At 43.8% G+C, this 26,297-nt stretch overlaps 1 protein-coding gene across 1 annotated transcript in view; it reads right to left on the bottom strand.

The window, feature by feature from the left end:
- Positions 1-25,905, bottom strand: part of LOC144693451 (prospero homeobox protein 1-like) — a 37,136-nt gene extending 11,231 nt beyond the window's left edge. Inside the window, exons 1-3 of the mRNA XM_078563322.1 lie at positions 24,126-25,905; positions 17,367-17,474; positions 4,107-4,301 (exon numbers count right to left, since the gene is read on the bottom strand). Of these exons, the coding sequence (XP_078419448.1) occupies positions 4,107-4,301; positions 17,367-17,474; positions 24,126-25,748 (1,926 nt within the window). The 5' untranslated portion in view covers positions 25,749-25,905. The remainder of the gene's footprint in view (positions 1-4,106; positions 4,302-17,366; positions 17,475-24,125) is intronic.
- Between the last annotated feature and the right edge of the window lie 392 nt (positions 25,906-26,297).

Here is a 26,297-nt window from a genome sequence, read left to right on the forward strand (position 1 = left end):
CAACATCTTCATCATCCACTGCATTCCCCCCTTTCCAGCGCAAGATTGTGGAGAGTGCAGCATGGAACCACTATCAGCGACACACGATCTGGGGGGTACTGGAGTGCACCCCCAAGCGGTCCAGGCATCGAAAGCACATCTTGAGAAGACCAGTGGCTTTCTCCACCACAGCCCTTGTGCAGGCGTGGCTCCCATTGTAGTGCTGCTCAGTTTCTGTTCTTGGATGGCGGAGAGGCATCATGAGCCACCTGAGGTTAGCCCTTGTCACCCAGCAGCCATCCATCAAGCCGGGCTGGAGCACTGAAGAGCCCCGGCACCTGGGAGTGCCTGAGGATGTAGGTGTCATGTGAGCTGCCTGGGTACCTTGCACAGACTTGTAGAATCTGCATCCTGTGATCACATACTATCTGCATGTTCATGGAGTGGAAGCCCTTCCTGTTGATGAAGGCACTGGGCTCGCCTGCTGGCGCCTTGATGGCCACATGTGTGCAGTCTATTGCACCCTGGATGTGGGGGAAGCCAGTAATGGCCGCGAAGCCTCTGGCTCGCTGTGTCTGGCTTGTCTGATCCCAACGGAAGTGGATGAAGGTCAATGCACGCCTGAACAGAACGTCTGTAACCTGCTTGACACAAGTGTGGACAGCTAATTGGGAGACACCACAAAGATCATCCATCAACCCCTGGAAGGAGCCAGAGGCATAGAAATTGAGGGCAGCTGTGACCTTTAGAGCCACTGGCATGGGTTGGCCACCCATACAGTTAGCGGAGATCTCAGGCCCAATCATCTGGCAGATATAGTTGACTGTCTCCCTTGAGAGACGGAGCCTCCTTCGGCGCTGCATCTCAGACATATTGAGGTAGCTGCTTCGTCGCCTGTAAACCCTGGCAGCAGGATAGTGGCGTCTTCTGCGGCCCCTTCCACCTTGTACTACCTCTTTACCCTGCACCCCTTGTGCCTGCGCCTATCCTCCCAAAGGTGGCTCCCCTGGAGGCTGAATGTGCACTCCTGGCCTCCTCACCCTTCTAGCCCTCCCTTCCTCCTCAGAGGAGATGCCTCCAGCGGACAGTTCAGCTCCCATTCCCAGGCTAAGGGAAGGCTTCCTGAAACCTGCAGACCCAAAAAAGATTTCTCACTGCAGAGTGCTGACCTGAAGGTTGTGCGTCCAGATCAAGCAAGTATGTGTTTTGAAGTATTGCTGATCACACAGGCAAGTATCAGTAACTTTGAAAAATCAATATTTGACTGTGTACATGCACGACCCCTGTGAGCTCTCTTATCCCGCCCATGGATGAGATTTATACAAATGTGTACTAACCGCCTGCCCATTGCGCCCGTGCACCAACCCAAAGATTGCACGGGCACTGAAAAATCGCCGTTGATTGGCGCCTTAAGGGGCCCGCCCCCGTACGCCAATGGGAAAATTCTGGCCTAAGAGAGGATGTTGGCTGGAGTGTTGAGCTCCAAAATGGCACGGCTGGTGTCAAATCAGCATTGCATGCTCACTGATATTATGGTCTGCTTGCTCTGCATAGCTCCAGAGACAGCTATGTTTCACTAAATCTCTCACCATAATCATGGGATGCCATTTTAGTCCCCAAACGGCACCCACGGTGTCCAAACAACCAATGTTATGGAGTTCAGTTTTGTACCGTCTTTGCTTTTTACAAAGCAGCGCCTGGGAATGGAATGTCTTAGCGTTGAGTTAAAGTAAACACTGCTAATCTCTGCCTGCAGTCTTCCCACTGTAAGAATGCACTGAATCATTTCTCAGCATCCTGCGCCAATCCTGATTTCAGCCCCACTCAAGCGTGTGGATCAGTTAATCCCCGGTTGTTTTAGTGCAATCGCGTGACTTCCGATTCCCACACTTACCAGAGAGAAGCACAACAAATGCAAGTCTTGTAACTGACAATATGAAGGACAATGTGAGATCTGGGGGAGGAGAGATGCCTTGATATTGGAGGGTTGATTTGAGGTGAGGAGGGTTGGAGAGATAGCCCGGCATTGTCCATGCTGGCTGGAAACCACTTTAGCGTTCCCTGGCTAAAGGAGAGGAAGCAACCCTGAGTAATAATGTGTAACCTCACAAAATGGAGTGGCATGGGTTTAATCTCCGTACCACAGATCCTGAATCAAAGTGCATTGTTTGGAGAAGACTCATTTGTTCACACTTCCCCAATGTGGTGGAGGAGGGAGAATTGGAAAGGAGTGAGAAATCATAGACCGGTGCTGTATGCCTGTTCGGAGTGAGCCAAAGAGCAGCAATAAGCACTCACTCTAAAGGGGGTGAACCTACCCTTACTATACTGGAGATGCTTAGATTGAGACTAATTGCAGGGCAGAAGATGGAAAAACAGAGAACTGTTACACCTGGAATATAATATTAAACAGAGACATTATTTCTCATGATGGTATATTAAAAATGTGCAATTGTTTTAAAAAATACTAGGCCTTCACTAATTCAATTTCAGATCAATTGGGATGATAAGAGCTCTGACTTTCCTGACAGAGAAACCTAGAGCAACACAGGCAACTAACATCACTGTGCAAACAGATGGGAGATCATGAATTGTGGGTCTCTCTGTAGATGCAGAAGAATCAGTGAGCCTGCTTGGTAAAAAGTAAATATGTCTGCACATAAGGTGATTGCAGAAGCCAGAGGAGCCTGGCTCCCAACAGTCACTACTCAGGGTCACATATGAGAAACTAGCCATTCAGTGAGGTATCAAGCTCTGATCTCCTGTGGCACCATCTAATAGTATGAGGCAATATCTCCAGAAGAGAGTTAGAGATATACATTTGTAATTGTTTGTGAAACAGTCTATAAGGGAAATGATTTCCTATGGGTAATATCTCCATAAATCGATGAAGATGTAAGTAAGTAAGCAAGGTGGGCAGATAGATGGATGAAATTTAATGTTAGAGAAACTGAATTGATATGCTTTAGAAGTAAGAACAGGGAAAGGAAATATATCTCAAATGGGGTAGAATAGCAGAGGGAATTTAATATGTTGATGCATAGATCAACGAAGATAGAATTGGCATGAGTAGATAAGGCCAGATAAAAGACAAATGGAGTCCTATGTTTTGTGTCTAGAGATAAGTTGTACAAGATCTTAATAAGATTGCAGTAGGGAGCATTATGTACTGTTTTGCACACCCTAGTATCCTCCTCCTCCAGCTACTATGCCAATGTTGGCAACCATTGGATTGGTACATGATTATGCTTGGAAAAGCACTGCAGTGGTTTGCCATTGCCTTCTGCAGTATGGCTGACCAAGAAACTCTCCTGCTCTTACCACCTGTCATCAGGCATATTGGAAGGATTTATAGGCTGACAATCAATCTGTTTGGCCATGTTATGAACACACCTTCTGTGGTCATCAAGTCCTGAAGTGGAACTTGAACCTAGAGCTTCTGGCCCAGAGGTAGGGACACTACCATTGTTCCACAAGACCACTACCATACCATTATAGGTTGGTATAAAGAAAATAATAGAAAAGGTGCAGCACAGATTAACAAAGAGGTTGCCAGGGAGGAGGGGCTACAGTGATGGAGAAATTTGAGAATTTATTGGGTGAGAAGATTACGGGGTAATCTAATAGAGATTCTCAAGATTATTAAAGGTTATAATAAGGTAAATAGTGATAGGTTGTTTCTATCGTTGGTGAGATGGTAACACATTTAAGGTAATTACAAAAAAGAGATTCGAAAAAAAAGTTTCCTTACACAAAACTTGACTAGCAATAGGAATTCTGTTCTACCAGATGATGCAGAATTGATGCAGAATCCACAGGTTCTTTAAACAGAGGGTTAGATAGCTACTTGAAAAAGAAGTACAGTGAATGAAGAGAGTGAGATTGCAGCCATATGGGGAAACATTCATACAAAGTTGATAGGCCAAATGGCCTGTTTCTTTGCTGAGACATCAAATGATCTTGTGTAATAAATTTATCACCCTTATCCATAGGTTACTGGGTTTCTGTGATGGCTCTGTGGGTAAACGCATTGTGCAATGAAGAAATTGAGTCAGTAGAATGTGATGCAATTTTCTAATAAATATAAATATACCTGGAAGTCTTCAAAGTGGATGCAAATGACTGACCTGAAAATCATTGGCTTTGTTGTAGTGCACATTGAGTGCACGGTATAGTTCAGAGTCTCTAGTGACTTTTAGGTCAGTGGTGTTGGTTGTGCCGTCGTTTACAGCCTGTCGGGCAAACTTCTCCATCTGGATGTAGTAAAACTCTCGAAAGTTGCTGAACCATTTGATGAGCTGAGATGTGATGCATCTGTTAAACTGGTGGTGAAACAGATTAAAGGGGAGCTATTCGTGTTTGCCTCACACAATACATCCATTTTTTTTTTAAACGTTATTGAAGTTATTCAAAATATACAAGTGATGACAAATAAAATATTAAATATCCGATAAACTTCCCTGAATTGTACAACTAGGTAATTATTTCATGCATAATCAATTAAATATTATCCGTCTGAGATATATTTAAAGCCTTAGAGACATATATATATGTTATATACAAATATATATCATACACTCCCTATGTTGCACTTACTTCCTATAACACTTTGTTTGAAATACCCTATTGTTATAAAACATTATATTCGCTGTCTCACCTTACCAATGTCACATGAGATTTATTACTAATACATTTGAATTTTAATTTTTCATTGTATTGTAGTACATATGTAGATGCCACATGTAGTCTCTGAATACAATCCTCTACCCATTTGTTACTGGGTTTCCATATTGATTCTGTGGGTAAATGCACTGTATGGGAATCAAGTATTCGGACTCTGAGCTGAGGCAGGTGAGCAGCTTTGCAATTTAGACTGTCCACCAGTCAATTAAAATCATCACAAATTAATTTTGCATAAGACCTTTTGAGAGAGTCTTGGGCCTTTTATATTGATATTGTGCCATCAGTCACACCTGCTACACTTGTCTCCACAGGCACATTGTAATATAAAGGAGGAAACTGCCACACCTCCAAAGTGTCAGGCATCAAATTTGTCCTGCCTCTCAAGAACAGCCACTGGAGTTATGGAAAGCACAGGTTTGTTTCCTAATGGCCCTGCTTATGTACTTAACAAAGACCAGTAGCACACGGGCAAAGAAAGGGTCAAGGGGAGTGTAATGTTCAGAGGTCACAGCACTTTGCATCAGTGCCACACCAGTAGCAATGTGAAATTCCTGTTCGTCTTACTGATATGGAATTACAAATTGACACAGACTGCAGTTACCGCCTCATTTATCCCTACACTCACAAAAATGTGTGTACATTGAGTGAATTAATGGTTAATGGAATTCTCTTGGGTTCAGTGTTTCTAGTATTGCTATTCACAGACTCCGCTTTCCCTACCATCAGGAGTTCACCTTTACTGTCTGATGGTTAATTATACAACAGTGTGACATGGGGTTTGTAAAAATGAAACCTCACTCTGTGTATGCTGAGTACTGTAATCTCACAGGTGCTATCACGTGTGCCTCTCTAATTTTCCACAAAGTGAATTGTCGAACCCTATATTGAGGTGAGATGAATGGTAAACCAACAACCTGGTTTGTTTTAACACATAATCCATGAACACAAAGAAGCACATTTACAAAATGTGTTATAACATAACTAACATAAAAAAATAGCAAAACACACCACCCTTCTCCCTCTTCATATAATATTCATTCTTGGGATGTGGGCAAAGCCAGCATTTATTCTCCATCCCTCATTGTCCTGAAAAGGTGGTGAAGGGCTGCCTTCTTGAGCCACTGCACTGTGGTGTGGCAGATTGGTACAACTGAGACTTGCTCGGACACTTAAGGAAGTAGTTAAGAGCCAAATATGCATCGGCCAGATCAGGCAAGGGCATCAAGTTTCTTTCCCTAAAGGTTACGGTCCTGTAGCAGTTACATAACTAGTAAGCGTGGATGAAGAATTCATGAATGGCAGATTGAGAATTTTAACTCAGTTTAAAAAGTAGTCTCAACATAAAAGAGTGGTATCAGTAAAAGAAAAAGTGGCTATGAAGCTGTTGGATTGTCCAACTACTGGTTCATAATTTCCTATAAGGAAAGAAATTTGGTCTCCTTACTCGATCTGGAACTCTAATCCCATGCCAACATGGTTGTCTAATTGGTTTAGCAAGATTATGAGTTTAGGATATCGATACAGCTTTAAATATTTCCTCTTCTCCAGACAGGAAGATAAAGAATTAACCTATGACCCTTCTAACTATTGACCCTTCCAGTTCCACAGCTATTCATATTTGTGTATTGGCCAGAGGGCAGGTAATCAAGTTGGCTCCCACTGTCCAAAATGTGGCTGCCCTGGCAACTACCTATTTCTTCTCTGTCCACCCACTCCATTACCACTGGACTCATATGGATAAAGCCATTCTAACACTTCAATGTTACTGTTACTGTGAATACTACTCAGAGAACCTCACTGTCTCAGACAGATGTGGTAGGTTAAAAAAATACCAACGATTCAGCTGCTTTGTCTGTATCTAAACTAAATGGCATTCCCATGAACAGTGGGTTGTGTGGATTTAATTAATTGTGATTTGAGCATACCTTAAGATAAAAGTAAGCATTGTTTACTATTAATGCTGTGGGAACAGCCTAACTTCAGACTTAGCAAGATTTTTAAAAAAGCACACGCGCACACACACACACACACACACACACACACATCCCGCAGGCACAAAATGACTCACCTTAATTCTGAACGGCTTCCCATTTGAAACACAAGTTGTGGGCATTGCATCCACCTCACAGGCACTACTCATTTCAGAAGGCAACACAAATATCTCTTGAGTCTGCGGAGCCCACAGACCACAGAAATGTGAGTGCTTCTGGACGTGGGCACCATAGGCACAAGATATTTGTGCTGCTGCCTGAAATAACTTGACAGAGAGCTGTGCCTGTCTGAGAACTTGAAAATCAAAAAGCACAACATTGCTTTGTTTTTAGTTGAATCTCAGATAGGACGAATTGTAAAACATTCTTTGCTTTTTGGTGCTTTCCCTCCATTTAATTTTCAAATAGTAGCAGATATTAATTTTGACATATTTTCTAATTGAAAACAGTCCTTCTCTTCTCCCTTGTAATACAGACTCCTGTTGTACCTTGCCCAAATGTGTAATCTTTGCATGTGACCCGGGACACATTGTAGGCTGCTACACAAATGTGGAGGGCATCACAGGCAGCTCTTACTTAAGAGTTATTGTTGGAATCTTGGCTTCCCCCTCACCCTGCCTTGTACAGTGGTACCCTGGCCAGTTGTAGCATTGCTAGTGATTTCAGCTGTGGCTCAGTTGGTAGCACTCTTGTCTCTGAGTCAGAAGGTTGTGGGTTCAAGACCAATTCCAGAGACTTGAACATAAAAATCTAGGTTGCCATATCCAGCACCTCACACTGAAGGAGAGCTGTACTGTCAGTGGTGGTATCTTTCAGCTGAGACATTAAACCAAAATCAAGTCTGCTCTCTCAAGTGGGTTACGTGAGATAGAAAGGAAGAGAAGGATATTCAGACAGGGTGAGATGAAATAAAGTACAAGGAGGCTCAGGGGAGCATAAATATAAGCACCAATGAGTTGGGCTGAATGGTTTCTTTCTGTGCTGTAAATTCCATGTACTTCTAAGAGCAAATAAATTATTCCCCAGTGTCCTGGCAAATGATTATCCCTCAACCAAAATCAATGAAACAGATTATCTGATCATTATCACCTTGCTGTTTGTGGAGCCTTGCTGTGGCCATATTGGCTGCCACATTTCCTACAGTGCAAAAGTAACTACACTTCAAAAGAACTTCATTGGCTGTAAAGTGCTGAGAGTCATAGAGGTCTACAGCACAGAAAAAAGGCCCTTCGGCCCATCGAGTCTGTGCCGGTCAAACAAGTACCTAACTATTCTAATCCCATTTTCCAGCACTAGGCCCATAGTCTTGTATGCCATGGCGTCGCAAGTGCACATCCAAATACTTCTTAAATGTTATGAGGGTTTCTACCTCTACCACCCTTTCAGGCAGTGAGTTCCAGATTCCCACCACCCTCTGGGTGAAAAAATTCTTCCTCACACCCCCTCTAAACCTCCTGCCCCTTACCTTAAATCTATGCCGCATGGTTATTGATCCCTCCACCAAGGGGAAAAGTTCCTTCCTGTCTACCCCATCTATACCCCTCATAATTTTATACACATCAATCATATCCCCCCTCAATCTCCTCTGCTCCAGGGAAAATAACCCCAGTCTATCCAATCTCTCTTCATAACCAAAACTCTCCAACCCAGGCAACATCCTGGTAAATCTCTTCTGCACTCTCTCTAGTGCAATCACATCCTTCCTATAATGTGGATTCCAGAACTGCACACAATACTCTAGCTGTGGCCTAACCAGCATTTTGTACAGTTCCAGCATAACCTCCCTGCTCTTATATTCTATGCCTCGGCTAATAAAGGCAAGTATCCCATATGCCTTTTTAACCACCTTATCTACCTGTCCCGCTACCTTAAGGGACCGGTGGACATGCACACCAAGGTCCCTCTGATCCTCGGTACTTCCCAGGGTCCTACCGTTTATCGTGTATTTCCGTGCCTTGTTTGTCCTGCCCTAGTGCATCACCTCTCACTTATCCGGATCAAATTCCATTTGCCACTGATCAGCCTGTCTAACCAGCCCGTCTATATTCTCCTGTAATCTAAGGCTATTCTCCTCACTATTTACCACCCCACCAATTTTCATGTCATCCGCGAACTTACTGATTAACCCTCCTACACTCAAGTCTAAATCGTTTATATATACCACAAACAGCAAGGGACCCAACACTGATCCCTGTGGAACCCCACTGGACACAGGCATCCAGTCACTAAAACACCCCTCGAACATCACCCTCTGCTTCCTGCCACTCAGCCAATTCTGGATCCATTTTGCCTAATTGCCTTGGATCCCATGGGCTCTCACCTCCGTTATCAGTCTCCCATGCGGGACCTTATCAAAAGCCTTGCTGAAGTCAAAGTAGACTACATCAAATGCTTTGCCCTCATCTACACACCTGGTCACCTCTTCGAAAAATTCAATCAAATTGGTCAGACATGACCTTCCCTTAACAAAACCATGCTGACTGTCCTTGATTAATCCCTGCCTCTCCAAGTGTAGATTAATTCTGTCCCTTAGAATTGCTTCCAATAGTTTCCCCACCACTGAGGTTAGACTGACTGGCCTGTAGTTCCCTGGTTTATCCCTTCCTCCCTTCTTGAATCACGGTACCACATTGCTTGTCCTCCAGTCCTCTGGCATCTCTCCTGTGGCCAGAGAGGTATTGAAAATTATTGCCAGCGCCCCTGCTATCTCCGCCCTTGCCTCACTCAACAGCCTGGGATACATTTCATCTGGGCATGGAAATGTATCTACTTTTAAGCCTGCCAGACCACTTAGAACCTCCTCCCTTTCTATGCTAATTTCTTTAATTATATCACAGTCCTTCTGCTTGATTTCCATACCCACGTTGTCCCTCTCACTTGTGAAAACCGACACAAAGTATTCATTTAGAACCCTACCTACGTCTTCCGGCTCCACACACAAATTACCACTATGGTCCTTAATGGGCCCCATTCTTTCCCTAGTTATCCTCTTACTCTTAATGTACTTGTAAAATAACTTTGGATTTTCCTTTATTTTACCTGCCAATGTTTATTTATGCCCCCTTCTTGCTCTCCTAATTTCCTTTTTAAGTTCCCCCCTACACATTCTTTACTCCCCTAGGGCTTCCACTGTTTTGAGCCCTTGGTATCTGCCATAAACCTGCCTTTTTCTCTTTATCCAATCCTGTATATCCCTCGACATCCAAGGATTCCCTGGACTTGTTGGTCCCACCCTTTATCTTTACTGGAATATGTTGGCCCTGTACTCTCCCTATTTCCTTCTTGAATGAGTCCCACTGCTCTGACGTAGATTTGCCTAAAAATAGCTGCACCCAGTCCACTCTGGCCAAATCATATCTGATCTTATTAAAATTGGCCTTCCCCCAATTTAGAACTCTGATTTCTGGCCCATCCTTGTCTTTTTCCATAACAACCTTGTATCTAACAGAGTTATGATCACTATGTGCAAAATGCTCCCCCACTGATACCTCTACCACTTGTCCGACTTCATCACCGAAAATTAAGGTCCAGGACCGCCTCCTCTCTTGTAGGACCTTTTACGTACTGGCTTAAAAAGCTCTCCTGGGTGCATTTTAAGAATTCCGCTCCCTCTAAACCTATCACACTATGAATATTCCAGTTAATGTTGGGGAAGTTGAAATCCCCCACTATTACTACCTTTTTAATTTTACACTTCTCTGAAATTTGCCTACATATCTGCTCTTCTATTTCTCTCTGACTGTTTGGGGGCCAATAGTGCACTCCCAGCAATGTGATTGCTCCTTTTTTGTTTTTAAGTTCTACCCATATGGCTTCATTTGAGGAGCCTTCTAAGATGTCATCCCTCCTTACTGCTGTAATTTATTCCTTGATCAATATTGCGATACCCTCTCCTCTTTTACTTCCTTCCCTGTTTCGCCTGAAGACCCTATATCTGGAATATGGAGCTGCCAATCCTGCCTCTCTCTCAACCATGTCCCTGTCACAGTGATGATATCATACTTCTATGTGTTAAAGGGCCAACATTGACATCATACTTCCATGTCCCTTTGCGACATACTGAGATTGTGAAAGGCACTATATAAATGCAGGTCCTTCTAATGTTGCTTTGACTAATTTGGCACTAGAAAATGAATCCATTAATTTCCTCATTGTTTGGTGTCACATCAAATAGTGCATAAAAAAGAAAGACTTTCATTCATAGAGAGCTCTTTCATGACCTCAGAGTAGTCCCAAGGTGCTTTACAATCAGTGAAATGCTTTTGAATTGCAGTCACTGTTGTAATGTAGGAAATGCAGAAGCCAATTTGCACACATGGTCCCACAAACAGCAATCTGACAACGACCATATCGTTTGAGAATTAAATATCAACCAGGACATAGGAGAGAACTGTCTTGCTCTTCAAAATAGTGCGTTGGGATCGTTTATGTCCAACTGAGTGAGCAGACGGACCTCAGTTTAACGTTTCATCGGGCACTGGAGGGTAGGTTTTGTGCTCAGGTCCCTGAAGTGATACAGTAGAAAGAGACAGACTTCTTACAGGAACATTATGGCACAGAAACATCTTGAACTACTTCATGTGCAGTTCTGACCATTGTTAAGTAAGCAAATGGGGCAGCCATTTTACACCCAGCAAGATCCACAAATGACAATGAGGGCGTTGGTCTAGGACGTTACTCCTGCACTGCTGTGCAGGCTGAACTCCATCGCCGAAACCATAGTTGGCCTCTAACAGTATGCATGCGAGAGGAGTGCAGGACAGCTCGATCTCACTTCAGCAACCCCTTCTCCTCAAGGAGTCAGCCAGAGGCCCACGGGCACCCATAGGGAGGAAGATCAGCAGGTCTATCCCTCTGGGCCATCCATCCAGGTGACTCCGGAAGTGTCCGGCCCATCCGAATCCCATCTTCCTGTGACCTCAGCAGCTCCAGCTCCACAGGCCGAGGAGGGTCCCACTGCCACACATCAGGACCCCGAAAGCCTGGTGGGGCCTCCAGGTCTCAGTGCTCCAGATGCCAAGGTCATCACAGACAGGGCGTAGCAGTCAACAGGCTGCTTCCAACTCTGCTGTGGATTCCTGGGGAGCACCAAGATGTAGTGGCAGGGTTAGGAAGGTTAAGAAGATGTAGTTGCACAGCCTGGGCATTTGTGTTAATCACTCATACATAATGTTCACTATTGTAAATAAACTCCCAAGAATGTCTCCCTGCCTATGACTCCCTGTTCTGATGAACAGTGTTCATGTCACTCAGATGTGAAACCTTTCTGGACAAGGTAAAGGCAGGTGTCTCAGTCCAGGGCCTCTTCCCTGTGCTTTGTGCAGCCTTCAGACCAAAGTGATGGTCCGGCCTCACACTCCCTGGACGTATTAGTGATGCCTGCACCTCGATGATGCTTGTCATTGCTGCCAGGCGTCACAGAGTGCTGTCATTCTCTCTGTATGCTCTCAGCACCTTTAAGGTGGGGCTGGCCCCCATCTCTTCAGCATCTGTGACCAGTGATGCTGTGCTCCTGAAGGGGTCAGGTGCTGATGGCAGACAAAGGATCAGATGCTTTTAAAGTTTAATGGCTGCGTCTCCATGACATGACCCTGTTCACAGAGCACAAGCAAGCTGTCTTCAGCCAGACAGTAGTCAGACATTCTCCGAGGCTATGTGAAGATCTATGGAGTGTCCTCACTGCATGTTGTCATCATCCTCCTGCAATCGAGTGACTATTAGGGTCTCCACTATGTTTCCATGACAGGAGCATTATCATAGAGGGTATGTGCGCTTCCATTAGCCAGACTGGAGTCAAATATTCATAGATGCAATGAGGATCTATGGAGTCTCCTCACTGCAAGTTGTCATCATCTTCCACAAGTCTAGCAGATATGAGAGCCTCCCAAGCGTGCTTGTCTTGTCTGGCCAGCGCGAAGGCTCATCGCCGTCATCGTTGCCTTATAGGACCTCCTCACCCTCATCACTGTCAACGTCCTCCTCATTGGAGGAGACCTCCAGCTCCTGCATCTCCTCCTCAGACAGCTCTTCTCCCTGTTGCAGTGCCAAGTTGTAAAGGGCGCAGCAGGTGACAACGATACATGACATCCTCTGTGGACTATATTGTGGGGCTTCACCAGACTGGTCCAGGCACTGGATCCTCATTTTTAGCATCCCAATGGTCTGCTCCACCAAGTTGTGAGTTGCAGCAAGAGCCTCATTATACCTTCACTCTGCTGCAGTCTGAGGCCGCCGCACAGGTGTCATCAGCCACATCTTCTGTGGGTAGTCCTTGTCCCCTAGGAGCCAACCCCGCAGCCTCTATGGACCCTGGAAAACATGAGAGATCTGTGACCAACTGTGAATGTAGAAGACACGGACACTCCCTGGAAACCATGCGCAGACCTGCAGGATGTGTTTGTGGTGATCACACACCAGCTGCACATTCAGTGAATGGAAGCCCTTGCGGTTGACATAATTGACCCCTCACTGCGACGGAGAGCTGAGCACCACGTGAGTGCTGTCGATTGCACCCTGCACCTGTGGGAAACCTGAGGTCTGGGCAAATCCAATCACTCTTGCATCCTGGCTCTCCTGGTCCTGGGCGGAATGCACAAAGTTGTGTGTCCTCGCAAAGATGGCATCCAGGACCTCATGGATGCATTTGTGGGTGGAGGCTTGTGATATCCCACAGAGGTCACCTGTGGAGCCCTAAAAGAAGCCACTGGCATAGAAATTGAGCGCCGCCATCATTTTCATGGCTACTGGCAGTGGATGCCATCCCCGTGGCACCAAATCCTGCAGTAGCTGGCAGATGTGAGTGACCAGTTCCCTAGACATGCGCAGCCTTCAGCAACACTGGTTATCGGTTATCTACAGGAATGAAAGGCGACGTCTATAGGCCCTGGGTCTAGCTAGGCGCTGAACAACGATGGCTCGCTGTGGTTCTTCAGCAGCGTGTGCAGGAGCCCCAACCGCCCCTTCTTCCTGAGGTGCCTCCATTGCTTCTTCTCCGCTGTCTGTATGCCACGAGGCAAATAGCTAGTTCACCAGGCTCCATGCTCCTGATGTACTCCTCCTGCAGGATGAAAGAGAGTGATGTGTGGGTTAGCTTGGATATACTAAGAACCTCTCTTGGTTAGGTGTGAAGGCCCCTTAACACATCCCGGAGAGTCCTGGCCACCACTTGGATGGCCAGAGTTTAGTGTGCTGCATGGCTGCCTGAAACCCCAACCACGTCCGCCCCACTCCAACTAACCAATTGGTGGCAGCCTTGCCCATTGGACTGCATGTTGTGCTCTCAGCTCAGGTGCAGGCATTCTCCTAACCCACACTGCATGGCTGCACTGTTAGCTTGAACCACCGGGGAGGCTGGCCCAAGGGACTGTGAGCGCCTCTGCCAGTGACTGCTCCATGGCTAGCTTTAGCAAGGAGATTGTACAACGTGCCCAGGGCAGCCCTTGCCCTCACGCCTCCAATGCACCTCAATCTTGAATCAACCAGGTGACCCAGGCGAGCGCTGCGCAACATTACTGTGCACTTACCTCCGAGTTCCCCTCAAAGTGCAGCCCACCAAGTGCATGCTGCATGTATGCTGTTGTGAAACATGTCGGCGTGATTGGGCAGACAATCCAGCCAGGGGGGCAGGGGGGATGATTTCAGCGGGCTGGCCTTATAATGATATGCAGATGTATTAGAATGAGGTTCCCAACATCCGATGGCGGGCCACGTTTCCCTCCATCGACGGGCTAAGCGGACGATTGCAAACTAGTTTCACGACATTGTGAAACCGATTTCTGGCCTTCATGCCATATTGTCTGCTCATGCCACCAAGCATGCCCGATGCCAGCAGGCACAGAAAATTACGCTCAATGACTTAACTAATATCTGTGGTGGTGGTGATAGTTAAGAGGATTCCCTGCCCTTCTTTAGTGTTTAACACCCGAATTACTGGAAGTAGCAGCCATTTCCCTAGTTGAACACCCCAGCTGAAGGTTGGGTAGAGGCAGGTTTACCCTGCGTCTAAGGAATGTTGTACCTGGGTGTTTGATAGGATCCTATAAAAGAAAACTATACTCTGGAATTGAAGGGACTGCATGTTAAGTGAGTTGCATTGACTATTGATGTGCTGTTCATCAAAGTAAACAACCACAACTTTGTAACTCTGCTGGCAGTGTGGACCAAAAATTCTCTGGTGTCTTGCATTTTGCCGTCGGAGCAACTGCTTCCTTTGTGGCCCGCTAATCCAGTTCAGAGAGTCAGCAAGCTTGTGATGTGAAGCCAAAATACCTTCATAAGCGCTACACCATGGACACATGGGCTGACTCACTGTCAAATTGTACTTAAAACAATTAAACCAACAAAAGATATCTCACCCAGTTACCTCTAATGACTTTTCAAGTTTAGTTTGGAAAATGTAACAGGTAGCGAATTCAGAATCTCTGCACGTGATATTATTGAGGAGCTGGTTTCTGAGCAGGTAGTGGGCTATAGTGGGTCTACAGGAAACTGGTGGTAACAAAAAGACTTACATTGACATAGCTCCTTTTTAAAATGTAGTCACTGTTGTAGAAAACACATAGTTCATTGCACACAAAGTCCCACAAACAGTAATAAGATAAATGACCAGATAATCTATTTTAATGACGCTGGTTGAGGGATAAATATTGGCCAGGGAGATCTTCCTTGCTTGTCTTTGAAATAGTGCCATGGAGTCTTTTATGTCCAACTGAGAGAACAGTCGATGCCTCAGTTTAATGTCTTATCCAAAAGGTGGCATCCCCGACAGCACAGCACTCCCTCAGTACTGGCTCTGGGGGGTCAGCCTAGATTATGCTAAGTATCATTGCTCTTCTGGCACTGGAACTGCGCTGAACTACTAAAAGTGCCCTAAGTTCTACCAGACTGGGAGTGTTTGAATCTGATTCTGGGCAGATATGGATTAATAGGGGGAATCTTCAGCTCTGCTGCTCCTGGTATGTAGCCCTATTGGCATCACTCACTTGATAAGTAAACAATTTCACCCAAGATATGGAAAAATTAAAACTGAAACAAGGTGGTTAGTGCCTTGGAGCAACCCTGACTGTCTTTAGTTGCTACTTCTCAGGCTGAGCTGTTTTGGGGATGCAACAACCAGAGTCAGAACCATTCAACACAGAAATAATGGGGAAGAATCAGAGGGAGAGTCTCCAGGCTTTGATTTTGTGTATTTTCTCTCGGCCATTTTAAAGGTACCATCACCCTGAGAACAAGTTGGCTGGCTGACCTCTCACATGGGATTAACTAATAGTTGAAGAGTGCTAATACAGCCATGCACTTCAGAGAAAACATCATATTCATGGGTGAGTGATTAGGTCTGTGTCTTTCCTGGGAGATACTCTCAGGAGATTAAGGGATGAGTTTGTGCTCGGGTCACTGATCACCCTCTGATTTGATTGCCTGTTCAGCTGTCAGCTCCTGTCCTCCTCTCAGCTGAAGACTAAGCTGTTTAAAACTTCAACCCTTTACCACTCAGTGCAATTCCCAAAGGAAAATTTCAGCTATCCTGTTGATAGAAGATTACGCTGATGGGGTTAGATGAAGAGGGGTGGGAAGAGGCTTGTGTGGAGCAGAAGGACTGGCATAGACCATTTGGGCTGAATGGCCTGTTTCCGTGCTACACATTCTACGTTAGAATTTATCATCCTGTCGTTAACTTAACAGAAACCTGGAGCTGCAATGGGATATAAAACCAAAGCAGGTTAATGGAGTTAGGATACAGCTCAGTCACGATCTAATTGAATGACACAACAAGCTCAAAGGGCTGAATGGTGTCCTTCTGTTCCTATGCTGAGAGCTCTGATTCACAATGCTAAAACAGCTTAGTTATAGATCCCTCAGCCAGCACCGTCTCTAGGCTGAACAATTACTTGTATCTGTATGTAGCAATAGTTATGGTGAGAAGGGGAAAGCAGTGCTTCAGGCTGCAAAAACTCCTCTTAGTAAAGTGTTCTTATTTGGAAATACAGCAACTGAATTATCCTTCATGATATAAAGTAGGAGAGAGGTAAAACAGCCATGACGGAATTGAGTCAGACACCCGGGATTAGTTCCCCATTGTTCTTGAAGATTCTCTCACGCTGAATTGCAGGAACGAGGAAGGGAAGTGAGTTCACTACATGACCTATCAGTGACCTCAGGGGTCAGTGATGCAGGAAAAGAGGGATCATGCTTATAGTCAGGAAGCCAAAAGGAAGAGACCAAGATCAAACAGTTGGTAGGGAGTTATTTCCTTGAAAAAACATTTCTAATATTCAGAGAAGAAGTTCAAGGTTGTTCTCATAGGATTGCCCATTTCCTGTGTCTCTCATATACCCTTTTCATTTAAGATATATGTCTCCTTTATCCAAGACCTTGGGGGAACCTCCTCTCACAAAGCTTGTACCCATTACTTTTGCTTTTTGCCAGCTGTCAGTGTGAGAATAGTAGAGATTTACCCTTCAACTTCCTGCCCTCTTCCAGCAGAGAGATTTCTGGAATACATTGGTGCTGAAATCTGCTGCATCATTGTACGTGCTCTCCTTAACATACACCCACACGTCCCCTTTCCGTAACATAAATCCTTTCTCTACAACACACGTCCCCCGTTTCTTAACACTTTAACAGTCACACAAGTCTATAAGACACATACTCTTGTTGTGTGTGCTCCACAATCGCTGTTGACTAGAGAATCAGCTATAACTTTATTTTGCTTACCTTAACATCAGGGAAGTATGTTTTCAGTGTGGCTGAGCTGGGGTAACGGGTATAGAAGAACATCAGCTTGGCTTTCTTCAGGTGATTGGGTGTCAGTCCCTCTTGAATGTGAAGACTGGTTAAGGAAAGACACACCAGAATGGTCAAATCTGCTATGAAACATCAAATGACCCCTACCTACTTTAAGTTGTTTCATGTCTCCTATCCTCTAATGCAAAAGATCTCATTCCATCAACCCCCAAAGATGAAGCACCCAAGTGGAGATTTTCCATTTCAGTATTCTTAGCATGTACTGGGAGCACCAAAATGGAAACTCTGCCTTTTATATAATCCTGACCTATTACAACCAAACTAGGGAGCAACATTTAGTAGTGAACAGTTTTGCTTCTTAAATAAGCCACACATCCGATGATTTTTTAAGGTACATTGTCAAGGTAATATGTTATAAAATTTGTTTTCATATCCAACTTATTGCCTTAACAATGTGATAATAAAAAAAATTGAATGTGCCTTCGTAATGTGCCAGGAGTGTCCAAAGAGTAATTTGTAGCCCTTGGAAATGTAAGTCTGGACCAAGTAACTCGGTTTTGCTTGAAATTATATTTTTTTATTTGCTGCCTTGTCCTGTTCAAATGTCACACGTCTGGACGTTTGGAAGGGGCTATTCTTGATTAGTTGGCTAGATTTATTAGTATGGACAACTGGAGCTACATATTTTGATGGGAACATCACTTTAAACATTCTATATGTGGCTCTTCGAGGTTCCATGTTGTGAACCCAGTATCTCATAAAAGCAGAAAGAAAACTGCAACACTCTTGCCCTCTGTAGCAAGTGGAAAACTGAGAAAGGAAAATCCTCTGAAGCAGATGTGTTTCTGCCTGGTGTTGTCACCCATGTTTCCTTCTATGCTCCCCTCTTACCTGCTACCAATAAATTGACATGGATAAAGCATACCCTCATTGTGTTGGGGGTAAGTTGTTTAAAAGATTGGTTAACTAACGGAAAAGAGAGAGTCAGGATAAATGGGCCATTTTCAGGTTGGCAACTGAAACTGCAACCAGTGGAATGCTACAGCGATCATTGGGACCTCAACTATTTATGATCTATATCGATGACCGTGGTGAAGAGACGAAATGTATTGTAGCCAAATTTGCTGATGACACAAAGATAGGTGAGAAAGCAAATTGTGAGGAAGATGCAAAGGGATGCAGATAGATTAAGTGAGTGGGCAAAAACTTTGCAGATGGTGTGTAATGTGGGAAAACGTGAGGTTGTACACTTTGGCAGGAAGAATGGAAAAGCAGAATATTACTTAAATGGGGAGAGACTGCAGAATGCTACAGTATTGAGGGATCCGAGTGTCCTTGTACATGACTCACAAAAGGTTTGCATGTAGATACAGCAAGTAATTAGGAAGACAAATGGACTTTTATTGTAAGGGGGGTGGAGTTTAAAATTTGGGAAGTCTTGCTACAGCTGTACAGGGTGTTGGTGAGACCACACCTAGAGCATTGCACACTGTTTCGATTGCCTTATTTAAAGAGTGATCTGCTGTTCTTGTATTGGAGGTGCTTCAGAGAAAGTTTGCTTGGCTGATTCCTGGGGTGAAGGTGTTGTTTTAAGAGAACAGGTTGCGTAGGTTGGGCCTATATTCGTTGGAGTTTAGAAGAATAAGAGGTGATCTTATTGAAACATATAAGATTCTGAGGGGGCTTGACAGAACATATGATGTAAGAAATAGAAGCAGGAGTAGGCCACTCAGTCCCTCGAGCCTGCTCCACCAGTCAGTAAGATCATGGCCCATCTGATGTGGCTCTAACTCCACTTGCCTGCCTCATCTGACCTCATCAAAGTTCTGAGGCTGCATTCCTCTCTTCTCTCGCACATGGGAGGATGCCAATTTATATCAATCATATGTACAAGCAGGTTTGTGGAACAGGAGAAGGGTTTTGACATGGTGCTCAGTGTTTAACTTAAAAGGTGTTTTGACTGGGAATCTTAACCTTCAAGATCACCCAGGTTTTGTATTCTCCTTCTCTCCAGTTCAAAAGAATATTTTTGCTCAATTTTTTTCTCATTGCACTCGTCAAGGGCGAGAGGCAATAATGGTTGGAAAATGGAAAACTGTCAGATTTCTTTACTCTCCAATGCACCTTCAGGAGTCACCTTTAGACCCTGAGTGTGAGTGCCAAAACAGAGAGTCCGGTACCGAACTACAGCCTGCTTTGCACTAAGGACTGGAGTTTCATTTCATTTAGAACCTTTACACAGAGCTGTCAACATCAGGGAAATTCTAGGGGTGAGGTTTATAAAGGTGGCGGGTGAGATAGGCCGAGAACCCGTTTAAGATGAGGGTCAATTTTCTGAATGGGTGTTCCCCCAGAATGAGCCTCGTCATGCCAGGAAAGCAGGCTGGAAAAATTCCACCACATTCCTTAGTTTTCCATTAAAATGAATGGACAGAAAATCATGGAACCCAATTGCCTGCCATGGATCTGTTGGGCAGAACTCGGAGCTGGGGCAGTTTTTACAAAAATAATCAACCATTGGGGATGTTTTTATTTTTAGGGCTAAGAAAGAACTTATATTTACTACATAATATTATGCAGCACACGGACAAGCCATTTGGCCCAACTGGTTTGTGCTGGCTTTTATGCTCCACACGAGCCTCCTGCTGCCTCAATTCATCTCAGCCTATCAGTATAAATTTCTATTCCTTTCTCCTTCATGTGTTTAGCCAAATTCTTCTTGAATGCATCCACTTTGGTCACTTTATTGGGCCTTTCACAACCTCAGGATGTCTCAGAGCGTTTTGCAGCCAAATTACTTTTGAAATGAGGTAATGCAAGAAATGTTACATCAAATTAGGATCATATGTTAAAAAAAAAAGTAACCCTCACTCCAAATGGTGATAGCCAGCAGGTTTGCACTTACTGCCAGCAGTGAGAGGGCACTTTCATTTCTTCACACTGAGCTAGATTCACACAGGGCTACATTGCTATCCCATCCAGAGATGCTGCAGACTTACTACATAATATTATAAAGCTTGCTGTTTACTCCAAGGACAACTGGTGCAGTTTTCTGAGTCAGTAGGAAGGTCTGGAGTACAGATGAGACTATAAACATCAGACAAGGCAATTGGGCACAAGCTGTTTCAGCATCCACATGCCCCCCGCCCCCAAAAAAATGATCTAATGCGGTGAGTTAACTTTATTAGTTTCTGCAAATCGATATTGGAAATACTTGAATGTTCACACACTGGCGATGTCACAAGGCTTTGATACCAATAAGCAGTAAGCACTGCTAAAACAGTGCAATAGTAAACTCTAATAGAAGATTTCCAATGACAGGTAATTGGAGTGCTTCTACACTACAGCAGTTCAAAATGCAATGCTCTGAGCTTGTGTGTGTTTGCATTTGTGCCATACACAGACAGGCAAATGCCTTTTGTCCATTTAGCATTTTTTGTCATATACAGTGTCTGTCTTTATCAAGTCTCTTACATTTTTCTGTACCTGTTTCTCCAGCTACCTCTCACTACCCATCTATTTCACTTTTGACTGCATATTGAAACTTTAGAACTTACCTCAGAGTTTTTCAGGTAAATTTTACTGGGTGCACCTGCGACCATTGCAGTCACACTTCCTATGCAACTAAACTGGCTGCTCTCACTTCATTTTAATAATGTAAAATGGGCATGTCAGGTTGCAATCTATCTAACCAGTTTGTGGCCCTTGGTGTAACCCTGCAGGCTACAATTGAAATTATAATTTGAAAGGCACACTTGCCTTGTAAAATGAAGAGAAATGCATCTGTGTACGTTTTTAATTCACTTTTCTATGATCAAGCATGTAGGAGGATGTTTGCAGCTGGGAAGTAGTGGATACTGCATGCATTAACATCAGAAACTCTCTGGAACAACAGAAGGGCCTGGGGAGCAGTGAGTGGTAATGAAAGGCTCATAGGTACTCAGCTTTCCTTAAGTATCACTAAACCTTATTTAAATCAATGCACTCCAATCATTTATAATTCCCTAGTCCATCTTAATTAAAAAGACCTCTTTACATATTAAGCAAGCAAGGAAACAAAAGACAGTCCAATTTTATTTGAGAATATAATTCACTTAATGAGTTTCTGTATCAAGTTGCTCCTCTTTCCCATCTCTTAATGTTTCATTGCCTTTGTTTTCTGTCCTCAGCACTTGGGGTGGAGAGTGGTATATGCCAGTGGCTGTGGTGGGAAGCAATGTTGGTGTAAATGGAGATCAAGGTGGATGGGAAGTATCTATAAAGAGCACTGTGTTAAACTATTATTGAATGAAATGTTTGCTCAACCCCAATGGTCGTGTTCCCCGGGAGCACATCAAGTGATCACAATTGTTCATTTAATTGGGAGCGTGCATCATCAAATGTCTTAACTATTTGATGTAATGGGAGTTTGCTGTGAGTTCTATTTCACCAGTGTGGAATTTGCTCCACCCCCAAGCCCCCATCCATCCCTCTCCTGCCCCACCATGACTGATAAGCTGTCTCTGGGGTCGTGACTAGCGCCCTCACTGAAATGGCACTATCATACAGAGGCCACCAAACCAATTTGCCATGATCTTGCCACCAGCCTCAATACAGGCCTGCACTGCAGTGGATCATCCAATTTCTGACTTGTTATGGACCATATAACCAGCTCTTGTATTAAATTTCCCGTGGGTATAAGGCTAAAATTTGACTGGGATTACCCATTAGAAAATCTGCAGTTCCCCAACAAGTTCTTTTTGATCATTTTCACCCCACTTGTGTGTAAAGGGTCATTGCATGCATGGCAAGTATTTTGCAAACCTTTTTTTCCACACTTAGGGGTAATAGAAAAGCCAAATGAGCATCACTTTTGTCACAATCTAAGCATCAGTAATGTGGCCAGGTGTTTTCATATGATCCACATAATTAAATTTGCATTTGTAATCAAAGGAAACATTAGCTTTCCAAAATATTCCCTCAGCACAGTCATTTCAGAATATGGCACTGTTGTCGATATGTCAGGGGAAAAGGAAGCTGTGGAAGATCATTTTGACACAAACCTTTCATCTTCCTTCAAGCTCAAATTACATTTTTCCAGCCCAGGAACTTCTGTCCATTTATTTTAATGGATAAAGAGTCATGGACTGAGATACTCAATTTCTTCATTTGCAAGGAGCATTAAAAGTGGAAAGTCTCCTCTATAAGGGCTTGGAGTTGTGCCATTCATGGAGGATTGAGATATCAATTCATACCTGCTGTGTTGAATTGTTCTCAGCTATGCCGTGGTAGGTTGGTCCCAGAAACATCCAGGTGTCTCCCCACAGTGGATGGAAGGTCACTCTGGGCTGCCTGGCCACATGGAGCCATGACATTGACGGCTATGCCTTCAGCTGTCTGGGTCCTGAGCTCTGGAATTCCCTCCCTAAATCTCTTGAGCTCTCTACCTCACTATCATAGAGATCATAGAAATTTACAAACCATCCAGCCCATTGTTTCTGCAGCTGACAAGTAGCCATCCAGCCTAATCCCATTTTCCAGCTCTTGGTCCATAATCTTGTAGGTTACAGCACTTCAAGTGCATATCCAAGTACTTTTTAAATGTTATGAGGGTTTCTGCCTCGATCACCCTTTCAGCAGTAAGTTCCAGATCCCATCACCCTTTGGATGAAATTATTTCTCCTTGAATCCCCCCTAAGCCTAAACCAAGGCTAATCTAACCCGAAATCTATGACCCCTATTTATGGACCCCTGAAGTAAGGGGAATAGAGCCTATTGACTCTATCTGAACACCTCTTTTTTATACATCTCAATTAGATCTCCATCTCCTCCTTTAAGATTTTTCTTAAAACCTAAATCTTTGACCAAGCTTTTTCCACTTTGTCCTAATATTTGCTTATTTGCCTTGGTGTCAATGTTTTTTGCCTGGTAACACACCTGTGAAAAGCTTTGAGACCATTCACAGTATTAAATGGTTACAAATGTAAGCCATTATTTTTGAGTCAGTTTCAAACCACTGGCAGCAATGTAAAATTCAATGTGGTACTTGAAGCAATATATTAAGTTTCAATGGGGGGAGAAAGTGGCATTTTGGTAATGTAACTGGATTAGTAATCCAGATGTCAGGCTAACTCTCTGGGGCACACCATGGCAGCTGTTGAAGTTTAAATTCAATTAATAAAGCCTGGAATTGAAAGCTAGTCTCAGTAATAGTGATTTGAAACTATCATCTATTGTAAGATTCCATGTGGTTCACTAATGTCCTTTAGGGAAGGAAATCTGCCATCCTTACTTCGTCTGGCCTACATGTGATTCCAGACCCACAGCAATGTAGTTGACTCTTAATTGTCCTTTGCAATGGTTTTGCAAGCCATTCAGTTCAATGGCAATTAGGGATGGGCAACATATGCTGGCCTTGCCAGTGATGCCAACATCACATGAAAGAATAAATAAAAACAATGTGATAAGGTGGTACGTAAATACTAGTATTTCATTATTTATGCAGCTCAGCTGAGGATTATGTTATGTTGATATCAAGTGAGTGCAATTGCCTCTGTCTGATCCTGAATATCAAAGGTATGAGGGTTTTGAGAGTTGTACAAGTGCAAAAGAAGGTGGTCTTCTGAGGTTTAAATTTAATTACATTGAGAAGGAGCTTTACTCTGTAAGTAATGTATTATATCTGACTTTGCGACAGAAAGATTTTTGCAATATTCTGAAAATTTACAAAGAAATACTTAGAAAGGATATGTTAACTGATTTGTATGGAGTGACATCTGCCATGGAATGCAATTCTCCACATTCAGACTTGATGCGAGAAAGACAGATATTCTCTGCTGGATTTTGACGATAGTGTGGGTACAGCTGATTTATTGTATGATGTGAGGTAACCTTTGACCTCAGTTTGACTGTGTCCCATGAAAGATGTGTTGATTCAGAAGATGCAGTGTCCTTCGCTGTAGCTGAGACGCTATGTCCTATGTCATTGTGCACTTCATATCTCAATAGAGGCTCAGACAATTCTGTCAGAGGCACCTGCGAACCTAGAGCTAATGTTAAAGGTGGCTTGATATTAGCCATGTGGCAAGCTTGTTTAATAACTGGGCTAACAATGCTAGGTTGGTTTTGGGATGATTTTCTCACTACCAGTGGAATTGCTTCTGTCTGATCCTGAATATCAAGGGTATGAGGGTTTTGAGAGTTGTCAAAATATCTGTGCATCATCATTGAATCTTGAGGACACCGAAACTCATGACTGGCAGTCCTTAAGTTTGTGTTCTCATTAGGTGTAACACTCTTGGGCTGAGAGGCTGGCAGGCTTTGAAGTGATCGAGAAGAGATACTTGAAGGTTTAACAGAGAACAACTGCACTGCTGAGTCTACAATGTGAGCCACTGCATTGGTTAATTCATATTTAAGGGCCTCTGCGAGATATTCACCCTTGACAAGAGAGAAAGAAAAATGATTATGATTGTTAAATTTTCTGTCTATATTTTGATGTTTGTTCACATCCTTGCCTGTTGTCAGTTCTTCCTCTTGGCCAAATGATTGAACATAGTCAATAGAAAGACCTTGGTCCATGTCTGAAAGGTATCTTTCTGGTGTATTTTCTCCATTGTCTACACTGCAGTCACGATCACCCAAGTGGAAGCTAGAGTCCGATATGTCCTCCTGGTCTTCTTGTTCTGATTCACTGGCATCATATACCTGGAAAAACTTTTCTTGCAGTTCAAGGAGTTTTCCCTGCATATCCTGCAGCTGCTGCTTCAATCGATGGCACTCATCTCGCCTGTGCTTCTTTAGGGATGAAGTTAATTTGGGAACTTTCCTTGGATTCTCCTCCTGCTTTTGCTGCTGTTGAGGAAGTCTCTGCTTCCGTTTATTCTCTTTGTATTTGTCTCCCAAACTTACATGCCGTTGGCCACAGTCCCTCTCAAGCTCACTGTTGAGGAGGATGGTGTTTGGAGAACTGCTCATCCCTCGGATGATGTTCTCTACTCTTGCCCTCTTTGCTTGCAAGTGTTTGTCAAGCAATCGATCCCCTTCACTGTTATTCACAGTGAGGTGCTGACTGAAAGGTGAGCCAAGTTCCTGTATGCTGTCTTTGGAGCAGTTGCTGCTGTCCTCCAGAAAAGGTTCATTGGTGGAATGGTGCATATTCCTTGCCGAAAAGAAAAACTCTTGATCTGTTGAATTATTTTTCTTCGTAGCTTTGTCCAAAAACTGTGAAACGATGGTCCTGCTGGAATAGGATGACACTGAGTCCTCAAAGAAATGTTTTTTCAGGTGCATGGGAAGCTGATGTGTTTTGTCTCCTTCTATGTAGCAGCTGTTGGAATTGTGAATATCCTGCTCAGACATGTTGAGGTTCATTGCATAGACCAAGGGGGCCTGGACATGCAGGAATCAAAGGGGTTTCTGACTTTTGAGTCAAAGTTTCAAGGAGAAAGGATATCAACTCCAGTACTCAGGCATTCCCATGGACTCAAAATCCCTACTGATGCACCCCTTCAAAAGCAGGGAGAAGACTAGAGACCTAGGTAGTAAAAGAGGAGAGTGGTTACTTTTTTCAGAGAAGTTATTTTGCATTTGCATCAAGTTACATGGAGTGTACAGCACAGGAACATGCCATTCAGCCCAACAGATCCATGCTGCCTTTATGCTCTGTAAAAGTCTCCTTTCATCCTACTTCATCTCACTCCACCAATATATCCTTCTATTCCTTTCTCTATCATGTGTTTATCTAGCTTCCCCTTAAATGAAGCTATGCTATTTGCCTCAACGACTCCTCGTCGTAGTGCATTCTACATTCTCACGCTTTTGAGTGAACTTTCTCCTGAAATGCTTACTAGATTTATTACTGATTGTCTTATATTTATGACCTCTAGTTTTGAACTTCCCCCTCAACTGTAAACATATTTT

Source organism: Cetorhinus maximus, chromosome 18 (assembly GCF_964194155.1).
Source record: "Cetorhinus maximus chromosome 18, sCetMax3.hap1.1, whole genome shotgun sequence".
NCBI classification, from domain to species: Eukaryota; Metazoa; Chordata; class Chondrichthyes; order Lamniformes; family Cetorhinidae; genus Cetorhinus; species Cetorhinus maximus.